The sequence below is a fragment of the Columba livia genome, chromosome 4 (assembly GCF_036013475.1).
Source record: "Columba livia isolate bColLiv1 breed racing homer chromosome 4, bColLiv1.pat.W.v2, whole genome shotgun sequence".
Lineage (NCBI taxonomy): Eukaryota > Metazoa > Chordata > Aves > Columbiformes > Columbidae > Columba > Columba livia.
This window is the reverse complement of record NC_088605.1, coordinates 7,454,128-7,471,798: the sequence shown is the minus strand read 5'-3', so window position 1 is coordinate 7,471,798 and position 17,671 is coordinate 7,454,128. Positions and strand designations below refer to the sequence as shown.

Below are 17,671 nucleotides of genomic sequence, written 5' to 3'. Positions count from 1 at the left end.
GTGACATTTATCGGGTGAAGGCTGGATGGCTGAGACCAGGAGGGTGAGAGTCTCCTCAGCTGTATTTCTTTGGGCCCAGACCTGAGCTTGGTCCAGGTGGGGAAGGTATATGCTGCATATCTTGTGAATGTCTCTTTTCCCAGCAGCTGTTTTTGTTCACCAGCTATCTTGTACAGCTGGGATTTCCCATCCACTTAAATGCAGATGACGGTCTTTCAGAGCTTGCTTTCTGACATAGGCTGGGACTTGAAATGCAGGGATTTCTTACAGAACGTAGCTCAGTCTTTTACATTAGTGCTGGACTAACTTGTATTATCAAGCAATAAGCAATGTTTTTAAATTCACGCTGCACCAAAAACGTTGAAATTTGCATACAAGAAATATCTAGTCTGCTTCACTTTGCAGTGTTTAAAACTACTTATTTGAAAAGAGGAAAAAATCATGTACTTTTTTTTCTCTTTGTTTTGCTTTTCCTTATCTCTTCAGGAAGTCCCTTTTTTTCCACCCACGCTTAACTACTTCAGTGTAAATCTAATGGTTTAATATTATTCCCTTGAGTACTTTTGTGTATTTATAGCATCTATACCGTTAAAAAGATGCTAAGTATCTTGTTATAAGGGTTACTTTTCATTTTAAGACTCCATAAAGAGGATATAAATTAAGTCTGCGCTTCCAACTGATTTTTCCCTTCTCCCAGATATCCAGAATGTATTTTTTGGTCACTCTGCAATGTTCCAAGCATGATGCTGATTTAGGGAGGGGCATTTTGTTCATATTTTGTAAGAGTTTTCAATTGTGAATTAAGTATGATGTGTGTGTTTGTCTGAGCTGGACAGAATAGTTTTGTAAAACTTTGAAGTCTAAGCAGACCTACATAGATCAGCAGTTTAGCCTGTACACTTGGATAGTAAATTCAAAATGTTGCTGTTGTAGGCTATTTTCCAGTTAAGTTTGTTTCAGCAGAGCATCATTGTGTATGTAAATTGAATACTGAAATCCTCACTGACTGGCTTATGATATTCCATAAGCTATACTCCTACAAGCCTGGACAAGCTATTTGTCACTCTGTCTAGAGCTCACAAAGGTGTGGAATCCAATCAAAACATAAGCCTTGGCTAAGATTGCACAGGCACTTCTTTATAATGCAGTAAGGATGTCTCTTTAAAAAAATATATATATACTTTTCCCATAGTGTTTTTATCCCTCTTGCACTGCTCAGCGTTCTGAGCCTCCGTGGCATTTTTTTGTTAGGTCTTCTGTGTTTGGTTGATTGCTGACGATAAACTCATTCCTGTTTTACTAGCTTCAGTCCTTGAAATCCTTTTCTGCCATCAGAATAAACAGACTAGGTATAACCTATGTTTGTAAGTTACGTTTGCGTGGCATGAATAACCAGTCTTCTCTGTTTCTTCGTAGGCATTCGACCTCCGATCATGAATGGGCCCATGCACCCGCGCCCTTTGGTAGCTTTGCTGGATGGCAGGGATTGTACAGTAGAAATGCCTATTCTGAAGGATGTAGCCACAGTGGCGTTTTGTGATGCTCAGTCTACACAAGAAATTCACGAAAAGGTAATATTTACAGGTATAATTCAAATATTTTAGGAAACAGACATTAAAGATTATGAACAGAGACAGTGTTTTGTTAGCCATGACGATGTGTTTAGCTATTACGTCTTAGTTAATGGTTGATTACCTTAGTGAGTGAGTTACTGGTCATTGTGATGAAACAAAGATGAAAGTATCTGTGTTGAAATGCGCTTTTGTGCGGTATATCTTTCTCTGGATGTTGTCCATATGCTTACCTACTGAATTAGATTCATGGAGAGAGTTACCTCTGGGAAAACTGCGTTATTACATGGTATTTTGAAATGCTTCTCGGAAACACTGTTGCTCAGCCTGCAGCTGGAAAGTCAGATCTCAGCGTTGGCTTGGCCATGTGGAGAGCTTTCAGACTTCTCTGTTTAGCCAAGGAATTGTGCAAACCAGGTTAGGGGGCCTTGTACACGGAGAATTGCCGCCGCAGGAGAGTTTCAAAATAAATGCTAACCCAAAGTGTATCTAGTAAATTAATTTAAAAATGTGTTTTAACTGTGTGGTATTCCAGAAGTTCACACCCATAGTGGTGGTTTGGGAGCTCTAAAACAACCAGTGGTTCTTACTGTTGTCAAAGCTTTCCTCATTTACTTAGAGGGAAACCCATTTTTCGTGATGATAGCTGAGGGAGCCAGCTGGCCCAGACGCCTACATTTTTCTCTTTAAAAACTTCTTCTCAGCATGAAGGCCTCATATCTACCTCAAATCCTTTCTGCTGTCTTGACAGCAATAGAGCATTTTCACATCCATATTTCTGTAGAGGTAGAATTAATTTTGGTGAAGTTGTTGGCTAGCAGAGTAAGCTTCGTATGCCAAATATTCTTTCACCTGATAAAAGATGAAACCAGCCTTGCAGCTCATATAGAGGTAAAAAATGTAATAAATATGACAGCCAAGTGCAGGGGAGGGCCATTGGGGGACCCTTCCATGGGAATTTATTTTCTTGTTCTCCAGCAAAGATCAGATAGACAACTACAAATCCAGGTATTGTCATAAAGGCTTGTTAGGTGACTGTCTGTATCCAGTTTTGTGCATATGGTACCAGCAAGTGTGATTCTGGAGTTAGAGTTGTGTCAACCAAACTGAATTGCATCAGTCTTTGTGTTTCTCTACTGATACATTGTTAGACTTGTCTTGCACTAAAGAGCAGCTCTTGGGCTCATGACAGGTTTTCAGAAGCTTTTCATTATTTTGAATTCTCAACTGTTTAAATTGTTTATTTACTTTTTATGTTCTTGTAGTATATAGCAGTGTTAAACATTATAAATTCTCTGTCTATGATGAAAGATGTAATCTTTTCTGTATACGCATTATTACAAAGGCAGCTACTTGAAAATAATACCAATACTAACTTTTGTTACCAGCTAAATCAATCCCATTTTCTGTAGGCCACTTCATGTTAACACCTTCCTGGTGAGAATCCATCAACCAACTATTCTGCTTTTGATTTCTTAAGAAATATATTTCTTTTCTGCAAAAATAATTTTTGTTGTTAAAACTTCCAAATCGTCTAAGTGGTAGGTAGTAGGGGGTTTTTGTGTGTGTTTTGGGTTATGGTTGGTTTTATCTCTTTTTAGAAAATAAAGAGAAGGCTAAAGAATTGTGATGTATCAACACAGCGAATTGGAACTGCTGATTCTCATGGTTCAGGCAAACACCAGACATGAGTCCCCCCTCTTGAAGTTCTGTCTATAGATCCTTGGTCAGTATCTCTGCAGACTTTCAGGTTTCCTCTCTTACCCCTCAGCACAAGAATGAGCTTCTGCCAAGAATGATATTTAAGGTTGTTTTCTGCTGCATCAGTACTGGCGTAACGTCACTACCTTGTTTTGTTGAGCTGCATTTTAGATAGAATAAAATTCTAATGTGAATAGGAAAATGGAGAAAAATAATTCCTACTAGGAAATAATCTGCATTTCAAACACCCTTTTTCTCTGTTAATTAGTTTTTTTTCTCACAGGGTAGTTGAAACTAGACTTCTTAGATGATTCTTGAAATATAGGCTAGATTGAGTTGACAGTGTTACAGTTCTGATCTCATGGGGTTTTTTAATGTGTTTATACTGTCATAAAGAAGACCATCTTCACAGTGGATCGTCAATGGGATTGCATAAAAACCTGAACTTCTAGTTTGTTGTGACATTGTATTTTGAAACAGAAGGATTTTACCAAAATGTAATGCTAATATCAACCTTCTCTTCAATGTGTGTTGAAAAAGACCAGTGTTTTTGCTGTGCATCCAGTAAAGACTCATCAATGTTGTGGCAGTGAATGAGAACCAAACAGTAACTAACATGAGAACAAATGCAAAGATGTGAAAACTTCTCCGTCTTCATTGGTAACTGGAGATTCATAGAAATGGATACAGTTTTGGGGTGTGGTTTTTTTGTTTGTTTGTTTTTTAATAATATTTTTTAAAAAGTGAAGTTCAAAGACAATCATAAGTATTACACTGTATTTTTTATAAATTGGAGAAATACTCAACCCAAGCTTTTTTCTCTCAGTTCCCTTTTATCTTTTTACATATCAAAAGCTAATATGTGATATAATGCCTTATTCTGGTGTATTTATTTGAATTATGTAGAAAAGTTGCTTTTATCTTACAGTTTTCCTATTTCACACCACTGCCAGAAGCTCAATACACGAAATAGCTGGATTCCTTTTACAAGGACTAAATAGCATGCAGAGAATAAGTAACATCAATGCTGTTGCACTTTTTTTAGTAGATAACAGCAGTCGGCTCCTCAGGTGAACATTGGCAACTGCACCACCTGAGTAGTTTTATGATTTGCTTACTGAAATAAACATAATTTATGTCTGATACGTCAAGACTGGGGAATTCCTGTGTGACACAAATGCTTTGCCTTAGCAACACGCAGTATTCTGTGTTATCAGTGAGGTGTGGTAAATGAACTTTGCAGATCTCGAGACTGAGAGTCAGTCTGTATATCTGTCATTGTAGCTTCAGAAAAGCATTTAAATAACTGCTGAGTTACAGAGGTAATCTATTGTTGATCTTCACAAGAGTGTGTGTATTTAGCGGGTAATACTAAAGCTTGCCATCCTTTGGTTTTTATTATATCAAAATAGTTCGTTCTTAATGAGCTAAGTAATACATCTGGAAAATATATTTTTACTGGCTACCAGTACATTGCCATAATACGGATTTTTCACTAATCTAAATGGTGGTACAGTCCTAAACAAGTTGGGTTTGCAAAGTACTGCTGTTCTACCAGGTAATACATTTCTGAAAAAAAAAGTTACAGACCTTAATTTGTTATCTTGTTGTATTACTGTAACATAGGTTGGCTGATCAGTTTTATGAAGTGCTGAGCACCATTCACTTCCATGTGAAAAGTGTTCATTTCCGTTGTTCATCTCCAGTGAAGAATGTCTGTTTTCCACATACCTTTTCAGTTATAGTAGAGAAACATCCGTAGTTTAGTACTGCTTGTGTAATACCTTTGGGTTTGGGGCTTTACTAAATACAAATTTACTAAATACAAAATTGTTTTCAAGGGAAATTTTAAATTTAGATGTCGCATATTTAAAGCAGCATCTAAAATATTCATGTATTTATGAATGCACGTTCCTGGCCATACCAAGTGATGTTGTCCTGTTAATTAAAATACACATTTTGATAATGGATGTTAATTTGCAAGAGGCTGGTGCCCATTATAAATGATGACTGAAAAATCAGGAAAAGGTTTAGTGTTGAGATGAGCTTGCTGAAAGCACAAGGTGGAATTGGTTTCTTTTCTTTCATATATGTCCTGTCTTTAAGAGGAGACACCAAATTTGATAGGATAGCAGAGAAATAGATATTTAGGTGGTCTGAAGTTGCAGGAGGCAGGCTGGGAAATTTGAGGTGGAATTTGTTGCTGATGCTGTTTTTTCATAGAGAAGCAAGGAGACTGAGATATTTTAACACATACAGAAAGGAGAAGAAATTACTGTATGAATGCCACTTGTATACAGGGTCAGAACCATTTGCTGACATCCTGCTTATACCTTATTGTGTATGCTCATTAAATAAAGTGTTCTCCAAACTGGTTAATGCACAAGTTGCAGTTCTGTAGCGATTTTCTTATGCCCTAGAAAAACTGGTTTGTTTTCAAGCCAGTCTGAAAGGCTGCAATGTATATGTTTGTGCATTGACTCCTCAGGCCTGTTTTAGTGTAGATGTTGCACATGGCTGTGTGAAGTTGAGCATTACATTTGTCAAACGAAGTTCACTGCATCCTGTCAGGAAACTTGTGTCATTTAGGGTGAAAATTACTTTAAGATTTTGGTGGTTAAATTTCTTTCTTAGAGATCACGTTACTGTCAATACAAAAAAGTTGCTTTTTTGCTTACCGTGTTTAAATATTTTTTATCTTACGGTTAATTGTGTGTAAATCAGTCTTTTCAGTAACCATCTCAGGCCGCCTCCAAATGTACATGGTGTTTTGGTTTGTTCTGCCAAAAATATAGGTGTTCATACAAAAAAAATTTGCTTACTTCCATCCTCATTCTAGGTCGAATTACAGTTTTTGGTCTTACGTCTTTTCCACCTCTTTTTTCCCCATTGCCTTTTCTTTTCAGTGCTATTCAGTTTTCTGCTTTTCCTGGCTCCTTGGCACCCTACCCAGTACTTCTGATTTCTTCAGTTTTGTTCCTTCATCACTGACTCCAGCACAGCCTTCAGGTCTTTGTGCTGCCGAAGGTTTTTGGAGTTCAAATTCTCTACTCTTCAGGCTTCCTGACTTACGTATATTCTGTAACACGGAGCACTGAATGTAAACATCATATGCAGGATCTGGTAATAGACATCTCGACCAGGCAGAGAGAAAATGAAGTGATCCTTGCAAACCCAAAGGAAAAAGCCAAGAAGCACAGCTGATTAGGGATGGTCTATAATTAAAACTCACAGGCTAGGCAGAAGTCAAGAGTTTGTTTGAAGTTGTGTATGTTTTCTTCTTTTTCTGTGTACTTATTTGGCTTCTTACATCTTGTTTCAAATGGGCTAAAAGACAAAAATGTGTGTGTTTTGACTGGATTTGCTGCTTTATACGCATACTCAGTTTACCAGAACATGAAAGAGAATGGGATACTCTGCTGAAAACGGGAAAATATCTGTCTGGTAGACCTGTGCTCTGGCCTTACAAGTGATTGGGTTAAGTTAGAATGTATTGGATCCTTTAACTTCTTTTGTGCTTTCATAACAAGAGTCACTCTTCACAGGAATACTACATGTCCATATTTTTAGTTAAAAAAAAGTTCCTATTCAGCTGGGTAGGACTCGAAATTTTTCCAGTCACACTTTTATAATAGGAATTAAACGTAGAAACATTTCAAGTCATTGCAGTTGTATTGAGGACTTGCTTGAAAGAAGAGCTGAAGACTTTTTATAGTGCAACAAATGTTTTTTGAAACTGATACAAACGAATCAAGAATGGTGCTGTTGTTCAGCTGAGGCTTTGATTTGTTCCTATTATTTCAATGGTTAAGTAAGTTAATTCTTCCAGCTTCAGATACTTCTTTGTTTAGGAGTAAAGCTGCAATCTTGCATTTATATCATCAGTGCTGTTTATACTCATCATGCAGTTGCAGCATTTTAGTTTTCCATCAAAATTAAATTCTCAAAGAATATAGATTGAAAGGAAGCTGCCTTGTTTTAAACAGTAGTACATACTTGGGAATAAGTTGTTGCCTCAGGGCTCATCCAAAACCTCGTAATTTTACTGAAGTGTTTGAGTGAGCCTTGGATAAGTTTCCTTATGACTTTACAAAAGGAAACCCTAAATGCTTTTATTGCGCCTCATTATACATCCAAGTAGTTAACATACAGTGTCTCCTCAGAACTGGTACCCTTTAAAAACCAGACTGGGAGTGCTGCTGTACCCTGGAAGCACCGTGGATCAGTCATACAGACACATTAGGGTCTAACATTTGTGGTTATCAACAAGCTTTTTACTTTATTTCCCACTACCAGGTGTTACTAAGGATCTTTGAGGCTTGAAAATTGCTGGTGATTATTAACAGGTTTTTTGAGACAGTTGCGTGGGTTGCTGCATTGTCATCAGTGACTTTCACGGCACAATGAGCCTTCAGTTATTGAATCCGTCATAGCACCTTGAGCTGGAATGGTACGTAATTCTGCCTCGTTAATAGATCGTGCAAGCTGACACACAGAACTGCTGTTAAAAACAAAGATTTTTCATTTAAAGTCTCTTATTTAGTAAAATTGTTTTCAGAGTCTATATTCTGAAATGGACTTCTGTCAGGAAACTACTGCATATAATCCTCAGTAAGTCCTGGCTTGAAAGACAGTTAATATAGTTTTTAAAAGGAAGTTTGCTATAGGGTACGCAGGTTATATGTAGAATCGTGTGTATATGTTTTCCAACAGTGTGTAATAATAAAGCTAGAAATACACAATTACATGTCCTGTGTGAAGGTATGTAGGCTATCCAGTGTGTGTGTGTATATGGTTTTAGAGTGTTTTTTTGGGGACCGTGCAAGGAAGTTTTGTTTATGTTTGTGTCAAATGTTTATGCTTTCTGTATCTGTGTACAGTATAAACCTAAGTATTAATATTTAAGGTCTACATTAGACAGTATCCTGGCTGAATAAAGTGCGTATCATCAAATGGGCAGGTTACTGACAGCACTGCAGATCCTGGGAACCTAATGTGGAGCTGATAGTCTTGTAAAGAGAAACAGGAGCTCATAAAGAGCAGCACAAACTAGCAGAGGTTTGGATGCCTATTAAATACCTGTTGAACACACTGGCTTTTCTTTTGAGTTTTAACGCCGTTAGTTTCACATAGACCCTCTGTAATGTTGTATTGAGGCTTTGAGAGCAGCAACATTCTGCAGCAGCGTTCCTGGCTGTTGATTACAGATTTGTTGTGTAGCTGCTTCTTGCAAGTCAAATAATGCTCAGTTCTGATAAAGTACATTTTTTTTTTCTCTAATCCAATATGCAAAATATCTCAAGTCTGTTGATGATGCTGGAACATATTTTTTTTTTGAGATGACACATCAAGCTCCCAAGTGCAAGAAATGTAATACCCTGTAGTTGCTAGAACCAGATGAAGTATGGCACTTTCTAGTGATGATTTTCTAGATATATTTTTTTAAAAATGCAGTACTGTCATATGCAATATGTAATTTATAGATGTTCTGTCTCTGCATTGAAGTAGTTTGGCATTTCACATACTACGTTATGCTGCTGTACTCTAGATTTTATTTGTAAGCCTCTGAGATTAACCTCTCATAGTAAAATCTAGTAGTGTATGTTTAGATGACCAAAGAGGAGGCCTTGCTGTTCTGTACTTAGCATGTTATGATATGTTTATGCTTTTTTGTAAAAATAAACGAGATGCTAAGAGTTTTTCCACAAATAATGTGAGGCGTGTGTATCACAATGACTATGTGATGGTTGGCATGATGGCTAAAGGAGCTGGTGCAGAAAGACCAGTCTGAGCAGTTGTGATGGGAAGGGATGTCACCTTGTTGAGGAGGGTATGAAAAAGGCTTTCGGCAAGCAGTGGGCTGTAGCTTCACCTGGAAGTAAGTCTGAAGGTATTCAAATTATGCAGAGGGGCCACATAATAATTTGGTAACAGAAGGAAGCCAGCTCGTGTCCTTTGTTTCAACTTTTTATCTCAAATCCTTTCTTCTTCAAAAGCCCAAGTGTAGCCTGATGAAAGCAGGAGTGGCTGGTGATGGTATGCAGCAAACTGCTTATTCTCTCAGATTTTGCCTCTTGCCTTTCCTCCTCTGACTGCCATGTACATGGGCTCATCTGAAATGTGTAGCTTGCTCGTTAAATGTTATCTCACTCAAATTACAAGAGTTGATCTCTTTGCAATAAAATTGAACTAGGATTTGGTGAATGTTGTATCAATCAAGTTCATTAAAGAAAATGATTTTTAAAACGCATATATTTATTACTCTTTAGCAACCCATTACAGAACCCAAGGGAATGGTAGGAAGATGTTCCAGGGGAGGTTTGGGTTGGACATCAGATAAAAGTTCGTCACCGAGAGGTGCTGGACACTGAACAGGCTCCCCAGGGAGGTGTCACAGCCCCAAGCCTGATAGTGTTCAAGAAGAGACTGGACAACACCCTCAGACACACGGTGTGAACTGTGGGGTTGTCACATGCAGGGACAGGAGCTGGACTCGATGATCCTTGTGGGTCCCTTCCAACTCAGGACAGTCTATGGATCTATGATATTCCCTGTTGCTCTCATGTGTCCACCACTGGGTGTGTTTCTGTAAGGGATCAGTAAATTACTCTTATGCAGTTATTTCTTCTAAAGATTATTTCATTTTCCAGAACTGCTCGCATTTATGATGGATTTTGATTTCATGTGTTACAATTGGTTTTAGTTCAAGTTTTGATTTTACTCATTGACAAGCTTGTCAGAGTTGCTTGTGTGCTTTTAATGTATGAGAATATGCTTTATATGAATAATTCCAAAATACAGAAACTTTCACTATTAATATTTTTAATCTGTAAGCAGCATTATTAACGGTCATTAGTGATGAATGTTTTGAACCTCAGATTTTCTGCTATAATTTTGTCTTTTTGGCCAGTTGCAGAAAGCAGTAACATAATTTAATTATCAAATTAATGTGAAATAAGACATAGTCACAGAAGATTACATTTTTGGCAGTGCATTTCCTTGCTGACTGGTCCATAATCCTAGAAGAGGCTCAAACACTGAAAAGAAAGTTCAAAAAGATTTTTCATTTGCATCTGTTTGTTCCATATCCCATACAATAGGTAAATAACTGCCTGTGGAAATGACCAGTGTCAGCATTCAGCCACAGCTGAGAAATATTTTTCCTTTCATGGAACACGTTCCCAGGCTCCCCAGCATTTTTCTGTCTCCTCCTAGTGCCAAGCCATAACTGAGATGGCCCCAAAAATGTAGCATAATGGGTCCAGATCAGTGCTCTTAGAGTCTGAATTACAGTTTTGACTGGCCGGGTTAATAAAATATGCATGACTGTGAAGTGAAAAGCTGCTTCCTAAATGAAATAATGTGATTTTAAAACACAAATGTCTGAGCTACTTAAGCTGTCCTTTAGCTCCGATTAATGCAGTCCTTAACATAGTAGCCGCTTTTTGTTTGCACATCTAAAACCACACAACATTAGCCTTTTCCAGTCTTGGAGAAGAGGGAAACAAGGGTCTGGCTGTGACATGAGTCTCAGGTGGGTCATTGTGAGCTCTGAGCTACTTAGGTTTTGCCCTTCTGACAACTAAACAGAGGATGTTTTCTTCTGTATCACGACCGTGTAGAGCAACCCTGGCAGGAACAGAGGAGATGTATGGAATGAAGCTCAGAAGAGAGGACATGGCTGATTAAAGAGGACCAGGATATCCCAAAGAATTTGAGGACCTTGAGGCTTGAAGTAACAAATGTTGTGACCCAGAGGAAGAAGTGTCAGAAACACATCCTTTAGGGAGAAGGAATAAGATTTACGTGTTAGTAAAGGGATCAGCTGGCAGTGCGACAGTGGTCATGCAGAAGTGTCGCACATCATATGAGACTTCATGAGATTTCCGGTACATAGAAAGCTGCTGATGCTGGTAGTGTTGGTGTAACACAGTGGGGAGACTTTTAGTAGCACAGTGGCTGCCGTTGTGATCACCCACACAAGAGTGCATAGAATCACTGGATCATTTTGGCTGGAAAAGACCCTTAAGATCCGTAAGTCCAACCATTAACCTGCCAAGTCCACCTCTAGACCATGTCCGTAAGAACCTCATCTACCTTAGACTTGTTTAACAGCAGTGGGAAAGTGTTAGACTGATCGAGGGGGTGGAAGGACATCATCCTAGACCAGACTAGAAGGACTAGGCTTGTGAAGTCTGGTCAGGCAAATGCTGAGAGGGGGATATGATCATTAATTGAAAATACATTTGGATTATGAACACCAAGGATGGAAGGTATGGTTAAAAAAGGGCAACAGTGGTGCCAGAACAAATTGGTACAAACTAGGTAGTGAATGAGTTGAGGCTGGAAATTAGAAGTAGCTTCCATATCGTCGGAGCTGTGAGATTTTGGAAGATCTTCTTTTAGGAATGAACGGGACAAAACCTAAGAGCATTTTAGTTGGGCGATGAGGTTATAAGAGGGACTGTTTCTTCTGTAGACTGACTGTAATGTTGCTATAGAAGCAAAACCAATAAAGTTTTGTTTTGTTTTTAACCCTACATAACAGCTCAAGGAAACAGGTTTTGATGAGCGTAGTTTTTCTCATTGGTGACTGCTAGATGTAATCTCCAAAGGAATTGTTACTACCATTAGAATCAAGGAGTTTTGTGTGTGTTTAATTGTTTAGAAGATCAGAGCCCACAGCTGTTCTTTGAATTAGGTTGTAGCCACATTCTTTAAGGATGATTAATTTCTATTTTTTTTCAGTTCTTACAAGTAAATCCAAATTGTACTCAAAGGGTTCTGGTCTTTATCTGACTTAGAACTGGGGTTTCCAGTCCAGAAACACCTTATGAAATAGTATAAATTATTTTGTGAAGTATTCAGTAAGGTTTCCTTTCATTTTTATGGAGTTTATTTTTCTTTTAAAATTTTTCTTTGTGTATTTTAAGTTTAAAAATTACTGCCGTAGATCTTGGGTTCCAACAGTTGCAATCCTCTGTGCCTGGGACTGGTTTGCTGCAATGCAATACATTGATGCCAATTATTGTTACTGATCTTTCAGTACCCTCGAAAATGCTCGTATGAGTAGAAATAACTCAGATGACAGAATCTGTACATGTACTTAAAGTCTGTTGAATAAGAAATTTAGAGTCTCTGCAGAACTTCCATGTGAAGTCATGGGAACCTCTTGAAGTCATCACAGCCAGCTTAGATGTTGAAATGAGTTGTGCTTGTTTTGTGTCCCATAGAACGATTTGGATGTTAAGTAGTGCCTTGAAGGTGGAAACACAGAGTTTTGAAGAAGTGAAATCATACAGTTTGCATATAGAGGAAAATATTTTCTGCTTTCTGAACAATAAACTCGGCTCAACTGTGTGGGGCGCAGCATCATGGCTTGTTTGGCAGCAGAATTCAAATCTGCTGGGTTCTCTCCACACCCCGTCCTCTTAACCTCTCTTGGGTAGGCTGGGTGGACTCTGACATAATTTGAAAGATATTTAGAGCTTTCAGATCCTGTCAGTTTATTTTTGCTATTTTGGCTCTTTCTCTCTCACAAGGGTTTGTTTTGTTGTTTTTCCTTTTGTAACAGTGTTGCTTTGGTACAACTTGTTATTTCTTAGAGATGCTCTTTTTTCTGGATGATGCCTAGTTGAGCATCTCAGTTAAACCAATTCATACAACATCCAGTTTTCCATCAGTGCGAGCCTAGACAGTTGCAGTACCAATAAACTGAGGGACAAACACTTTGTCTTTTTATATGAATGCTCAGATTTCAGTCGCTGTTGTCTGAGGGTTTTGTAATGATCACTGAATGTTTTCTATTCAGGTACCGAGTGGTTCAACAGCGCAGTGAGCGCTCGTACCACTGCGTGTGGGGTGAAGAGATGTTGCTCTGTGTCTCCATTCAAACCGGAATGTCAGCTGCCGGAGCATAAAAATATTGCCTGTGTGAAGGGAATGCTCGCTCCCATGTTGTGTTTCATCTGCAGGTGCAGTCTGGCGATGCTTGTATTTAGGGTGAAATATTGCAGAGCATCTCCTGTGAAATGAGAAGAGTTTTCCCTCTTAATAAGAACACAAATATAGGTCACTTAGTTCTTTTAAAGCTAATGTCATCACGCTGGAATGGTTACATCAGACGAAAAAGACTAACAAGAGCCTGGAAGATATTTGAAGAAATAACCTTTAAAACAAAAGACCTGGATTTAATGCTTATACAGTCTTTTTATACCTGAAAATATGTAGAAGTGATTAACCTGAGGTCCTATTAAAAAAATAAATGATTTTTTTCCATTTTATAGGTACTAAATGAAGCAGTGGGTGCACTGATGTATCACACTATCACTTTAACACGAGAAGACCTGGAGAAATTTAAAGCACTTCGAATAATCGTCCGAATTGGCAGTGGTTTTGATAATATTGACATCAAATCTGCTGGAGATTTAGGTATGACTATCAAAGACATTATTTTACATCTTTTACTTGCCTTCAGAAACCTGATAGCATCCAAGTCTTTGCATTAATGTTGTGTGTGGAATTTATACTAACATAGTATGTAAGCTGTATAATTTTCTCATCAAAGTGTTTAAAAGTTGTTATGGAGATACTGTCATTAGTTAATTAAGTGATAATATTAACAGCTCTGTGACAGGATGACAATCCGCCTGTTCAATATTAATCCATGGAGTAGGGCCATAATTTTTTCATCTCTTTCTTTTTTTACCCCAGTTGTATATTTTAACTACTGCTGCTGTAATCCAATCACAAAATATAATTCCATCACTATAGCATACTCCTTCTGTTTGAATAAAAAATGAGATCATTATCAACTGTCTGAGACTTATTTATGATGCATGAGATTTAGTACTAAACCACTCCATAAAACAGAAATATGGATTTTATAGGAGATTTAGTTGTAGCTGCTTCAGAATAAATTCAGATACTGGAACTATGCAGAGATGGTGCTTAGTGTTTCACTGTAAAAAAGCAACAATCTGGTTTGTACTTCTCTTACTTAAAGGTAAACCATCTCTTACCTATAATCTACAGGTCAAACTACCACTCGGAATAAATGTCTGCGTATTCTTCATTTCTAAGATTGAGGTCACCAAGTATGTTTCTCATTATGCTCTGCGAAGATCTTGGAAACATTTATTTTAATGTGACAGTGCTGCATTCCTACATATTGTAACTAGTGCTACCATTCAGCACGTGTGTCCTGAACCCCAGAAAACCTCTCTATATATGTAGAGATTGGCCTGGGGTAAAATCTGGATCAAAAACCAAAACCTAGTTCCAGCTCTAAGGCCCCAAGCAGTCAGAAGTCTGGTTTGTGCGGGGAATCCCTGGTAACAGGAAGATCTTGGCAGGTTTATTGGCTGTTTCTGCAAGTCTTCGTGCTGGATTATAATCCAAGTTTATAATTTAAATACATCCACGTTAATGCTTCAAGGCAGAGTACAGCAGATTTGGGAAATTGTCATTTGTATGAAATGCTAAATGGCCACATTCCTAATCATTAATTTCCTATTTTGTGATTAGACTGAATTGCACAGTTAGGATCCATCCTGTTTGTGCATTCCAGTACTTACGAAATAAAATTGTCCACTCTTTTAACAGCCAATAAATGCTGGAAGGTTTACTGTGAAAAACTTCTGATTTTAATAGGGTGAAGTGGTTGGAATTAAATACCAACTCACCACTACTGGGACAAATCACCTTGTATTTTCTGAACTAGTACAAATAATGTACATCTCAAGGAGGTAATATGAGAGTTAATTGCTCTTTGTAAAAAGCTTCGATTCACTCTTGAATTATAGAGTTAGACCGTGAAGTCCGACATATTCCTGAACTTGGTAGTAACTTTTGAGTTATTTTTCAAGGAGCTGTCCCATGGGCTTTTTACCAGCTTTTCCCATTATCTTCAAACTCACACTTTTCTTAAAATGCATGAAAACGTACATTGCTTGGATAAAATCTTTAAGATCTGGTCTACTTTTTCTCCAGTTTATTAACTGTTGACTAGAAAATCTGTACAAGCTGTGGGTGTAGCTGGATGCAGGTGAAGTGGGAGTCAGGGTGATGCCCGTCGGCTCCTGCATTTTCCAGCACTGAGCTTCACACGAGATCACAGAGAGCACTGGGAAAACGGGAGAGGAAAGGCGGGCTAGAAGCAATGGATATGATAATGTGCCATCTTTGCCTATGTGAAATGTCTCTTCTTCGTATCGTTGCCTCTTGCTGCCTTTTGTGCTTCACCATGTGTCTGCCTTTCAGAAATTAGCTGGTTGTAAAGTTGAGGGAAAACAGGGAAAAGGAAATTCCTACAGTTTAGGGGAGAAATTTATCTAACTCTTCTCCAATTTTCCTAAGGAAACCTATTAGGGAGGAAGTTATAAGGTGAGTTCAATTCCTTATTTCTCTTCCCAAATACATTATATAAGTCTTTAAGCTCCCTTTAAACATAAGCATTATGTTTAAAGCATTATATTTAAGCATTATTTTGTTGATGCCAGCTATCAGAAGATACGCTTGTTAAATTTGTTTTGCCATCTAAAACCTGCATTTCTGCTCCATTAAAGACTTGTATAAGTAAATGCGGCTCTTAAATGATGCACTTAAAGGGATGTTATTTTTCAGTCTTGTACATTTACCCCCACTCATGCTTTTTTCCCATTTTTATAAAAAGGTGAGTTTCATAGTAGCATTGATGTTAACAGGATGCCAAGATTAATATCCCAGCCAATTATGCTGTTTCATCTTTGTCAGTCTAAGAGCAGTGACTCAGCAGACACTGTATCTCAAAAGCAAAGACAAATAGTTCTGCAGGTTCCTAATGTTGTTGTTTACTGAAGAAAGCTGTAAAAGAGTGCTGGGCAGCAGAATAAAGGCATTTGAATGTAAAACATAGATAAATATGGTATAAGCTTATTATTTGTCAGATTATTGTTATTACTATTATTTAAGATAATTTTTTTCTTCCTTGCTTCGCAAGATATACTGGTGTCATTGAATATTTATTTACGTAAAAACCCAAACAACTAGACAGCGAAAACAGTAGTAGGGTGTTTTCTAGTCTACAGAACACTTTTTTTTCTCCACCGTGAAATTATACTGTATACTGATTGTGATCTCGATCAGCAAAACTGAGACACAGACATTGGTGGGAGCTGATGATTAGAGCAAGAACATGAAGTAAACAGAAAGAAGGAAGAGAAACAAGTCAAAAAGGACATAAACAGTTTCAAGGAAACATTTTGCTTAACTGCTATATATTGAGTAGCAGAAGGTAAAGAGCAGAATGGGATAACTTGCATGCAATTATAATCACTTGTTCCTTTTTTGAAGTAATATTGTGAGTCTTGAATCAATCCAGTGTGGAAATCTGTAACAGTCTTTTAGCTGCTTGGTGTTAAGCCCTTTTCAACTAGGAACTTTTCAGCTGTTAGGAACACAGCCTTAATTTTACATTATCTTTACATGCCATGAAGAAGCAGATTTTATATTTCCCTGTTGACAATGAAATAGGTTATCTCGTTAATTTGAAGGGCCAGGAAACGACTTGGATTCGTTGTGTTATTATTCTACAAACCCATGTGCAGCATGAAACAAATTGTCGTGATTACCCATACATGAATTGGAAATACTAATAGTCATCCTGTGAGGGCTTGGAAGAGTTTCTGTTATTATAAATTATTTTATCTCTTTTATAGCTTGTATAGATGGCTTTGGGGAGGGTATCTGCTCAGTGGTGGAAGGCTAACTCTTGCAATTATATCTAAACAATGGTCATTAAGGGCACTGTTGAGAGCCAGGAGGATTTCTCTTTGTTATTCAAAACATCAAGCTCAGTGTGCCTGTGAAACACTTACCAGGACTTCTTTAATATCTGTCATCTTCAGTGCTTTCCTTTTGTGGTTTCAGTGATCGATTTATTGTTTGCCTTAGTTTGCAAATACCATACATTGTAATAAAATACCAGAAAAAAAAGTTTGTACATATTTATCAACTAATGTCAAGTATTCTCTCAGCCATCACAGTCAGAAACTTAGTATTTGTGCAAAACAAGTGTTGAAATACCTGTAAATTTAAACATCATACTCCTCAGTTGCTGTTAAATGGGAAGAAGTAAGAAACATTTGGCAACTGGTGTCCTTTCCCCCCGGTTCTTTGCAGGGATCGCAGTATGTAACGTGCCAGCTGCCTCAGTGGAAGAAACAGCAGATTCTACCATGTGCCACATTCTGAACCTGTACAGGCGAACCACCTGGCTGCACCAGGCTCTGCGAGAAGGGACGAGAGTACAGAGCGTCGAACAGATCCGGGAAGTGGCTTCTGGAGCTGCCAGGATCAGAGGGGAGACCTTGGGCATTATTGGATTAGGTACGTTGGCTTGAGAGGTGGTTTATGGTTTA

At 37.9% G+C, this 17,671-nt stretch overlaps 1 protein-coding gene across 34 annotated transcripts in view; it reads left to right on the top strand.

The window, feature by feature from the left end:
- CTBP1 (C-terminal binding protein 1) overlaps positions 1-17,671 on the top strand; it is a 257,486-nt gene that overhangs the window by 218,206 nt on the left and 21,609 nt on the right. For all 34 annotated transcript variants that reach the window (XM_065060297.1, XM_065060301.1, XM_065060311.1 and 31 more), the window contains 3 exons: positions 1,417-1,571; positions 13,559-13,703; positions 17,433-17,639. In XM_065060297.1, the coding sequence (XP_064916369.1) occupies positions 1,417-1,571; positions 13,559-13,703; positions 17,433-17,639 (507 nt within the window). The remainder of the gene's footprint in view (positions 1-1,416; positions 1,572-13,558; positions 13,704-17,432; positions 17,640-17,671) is intronic.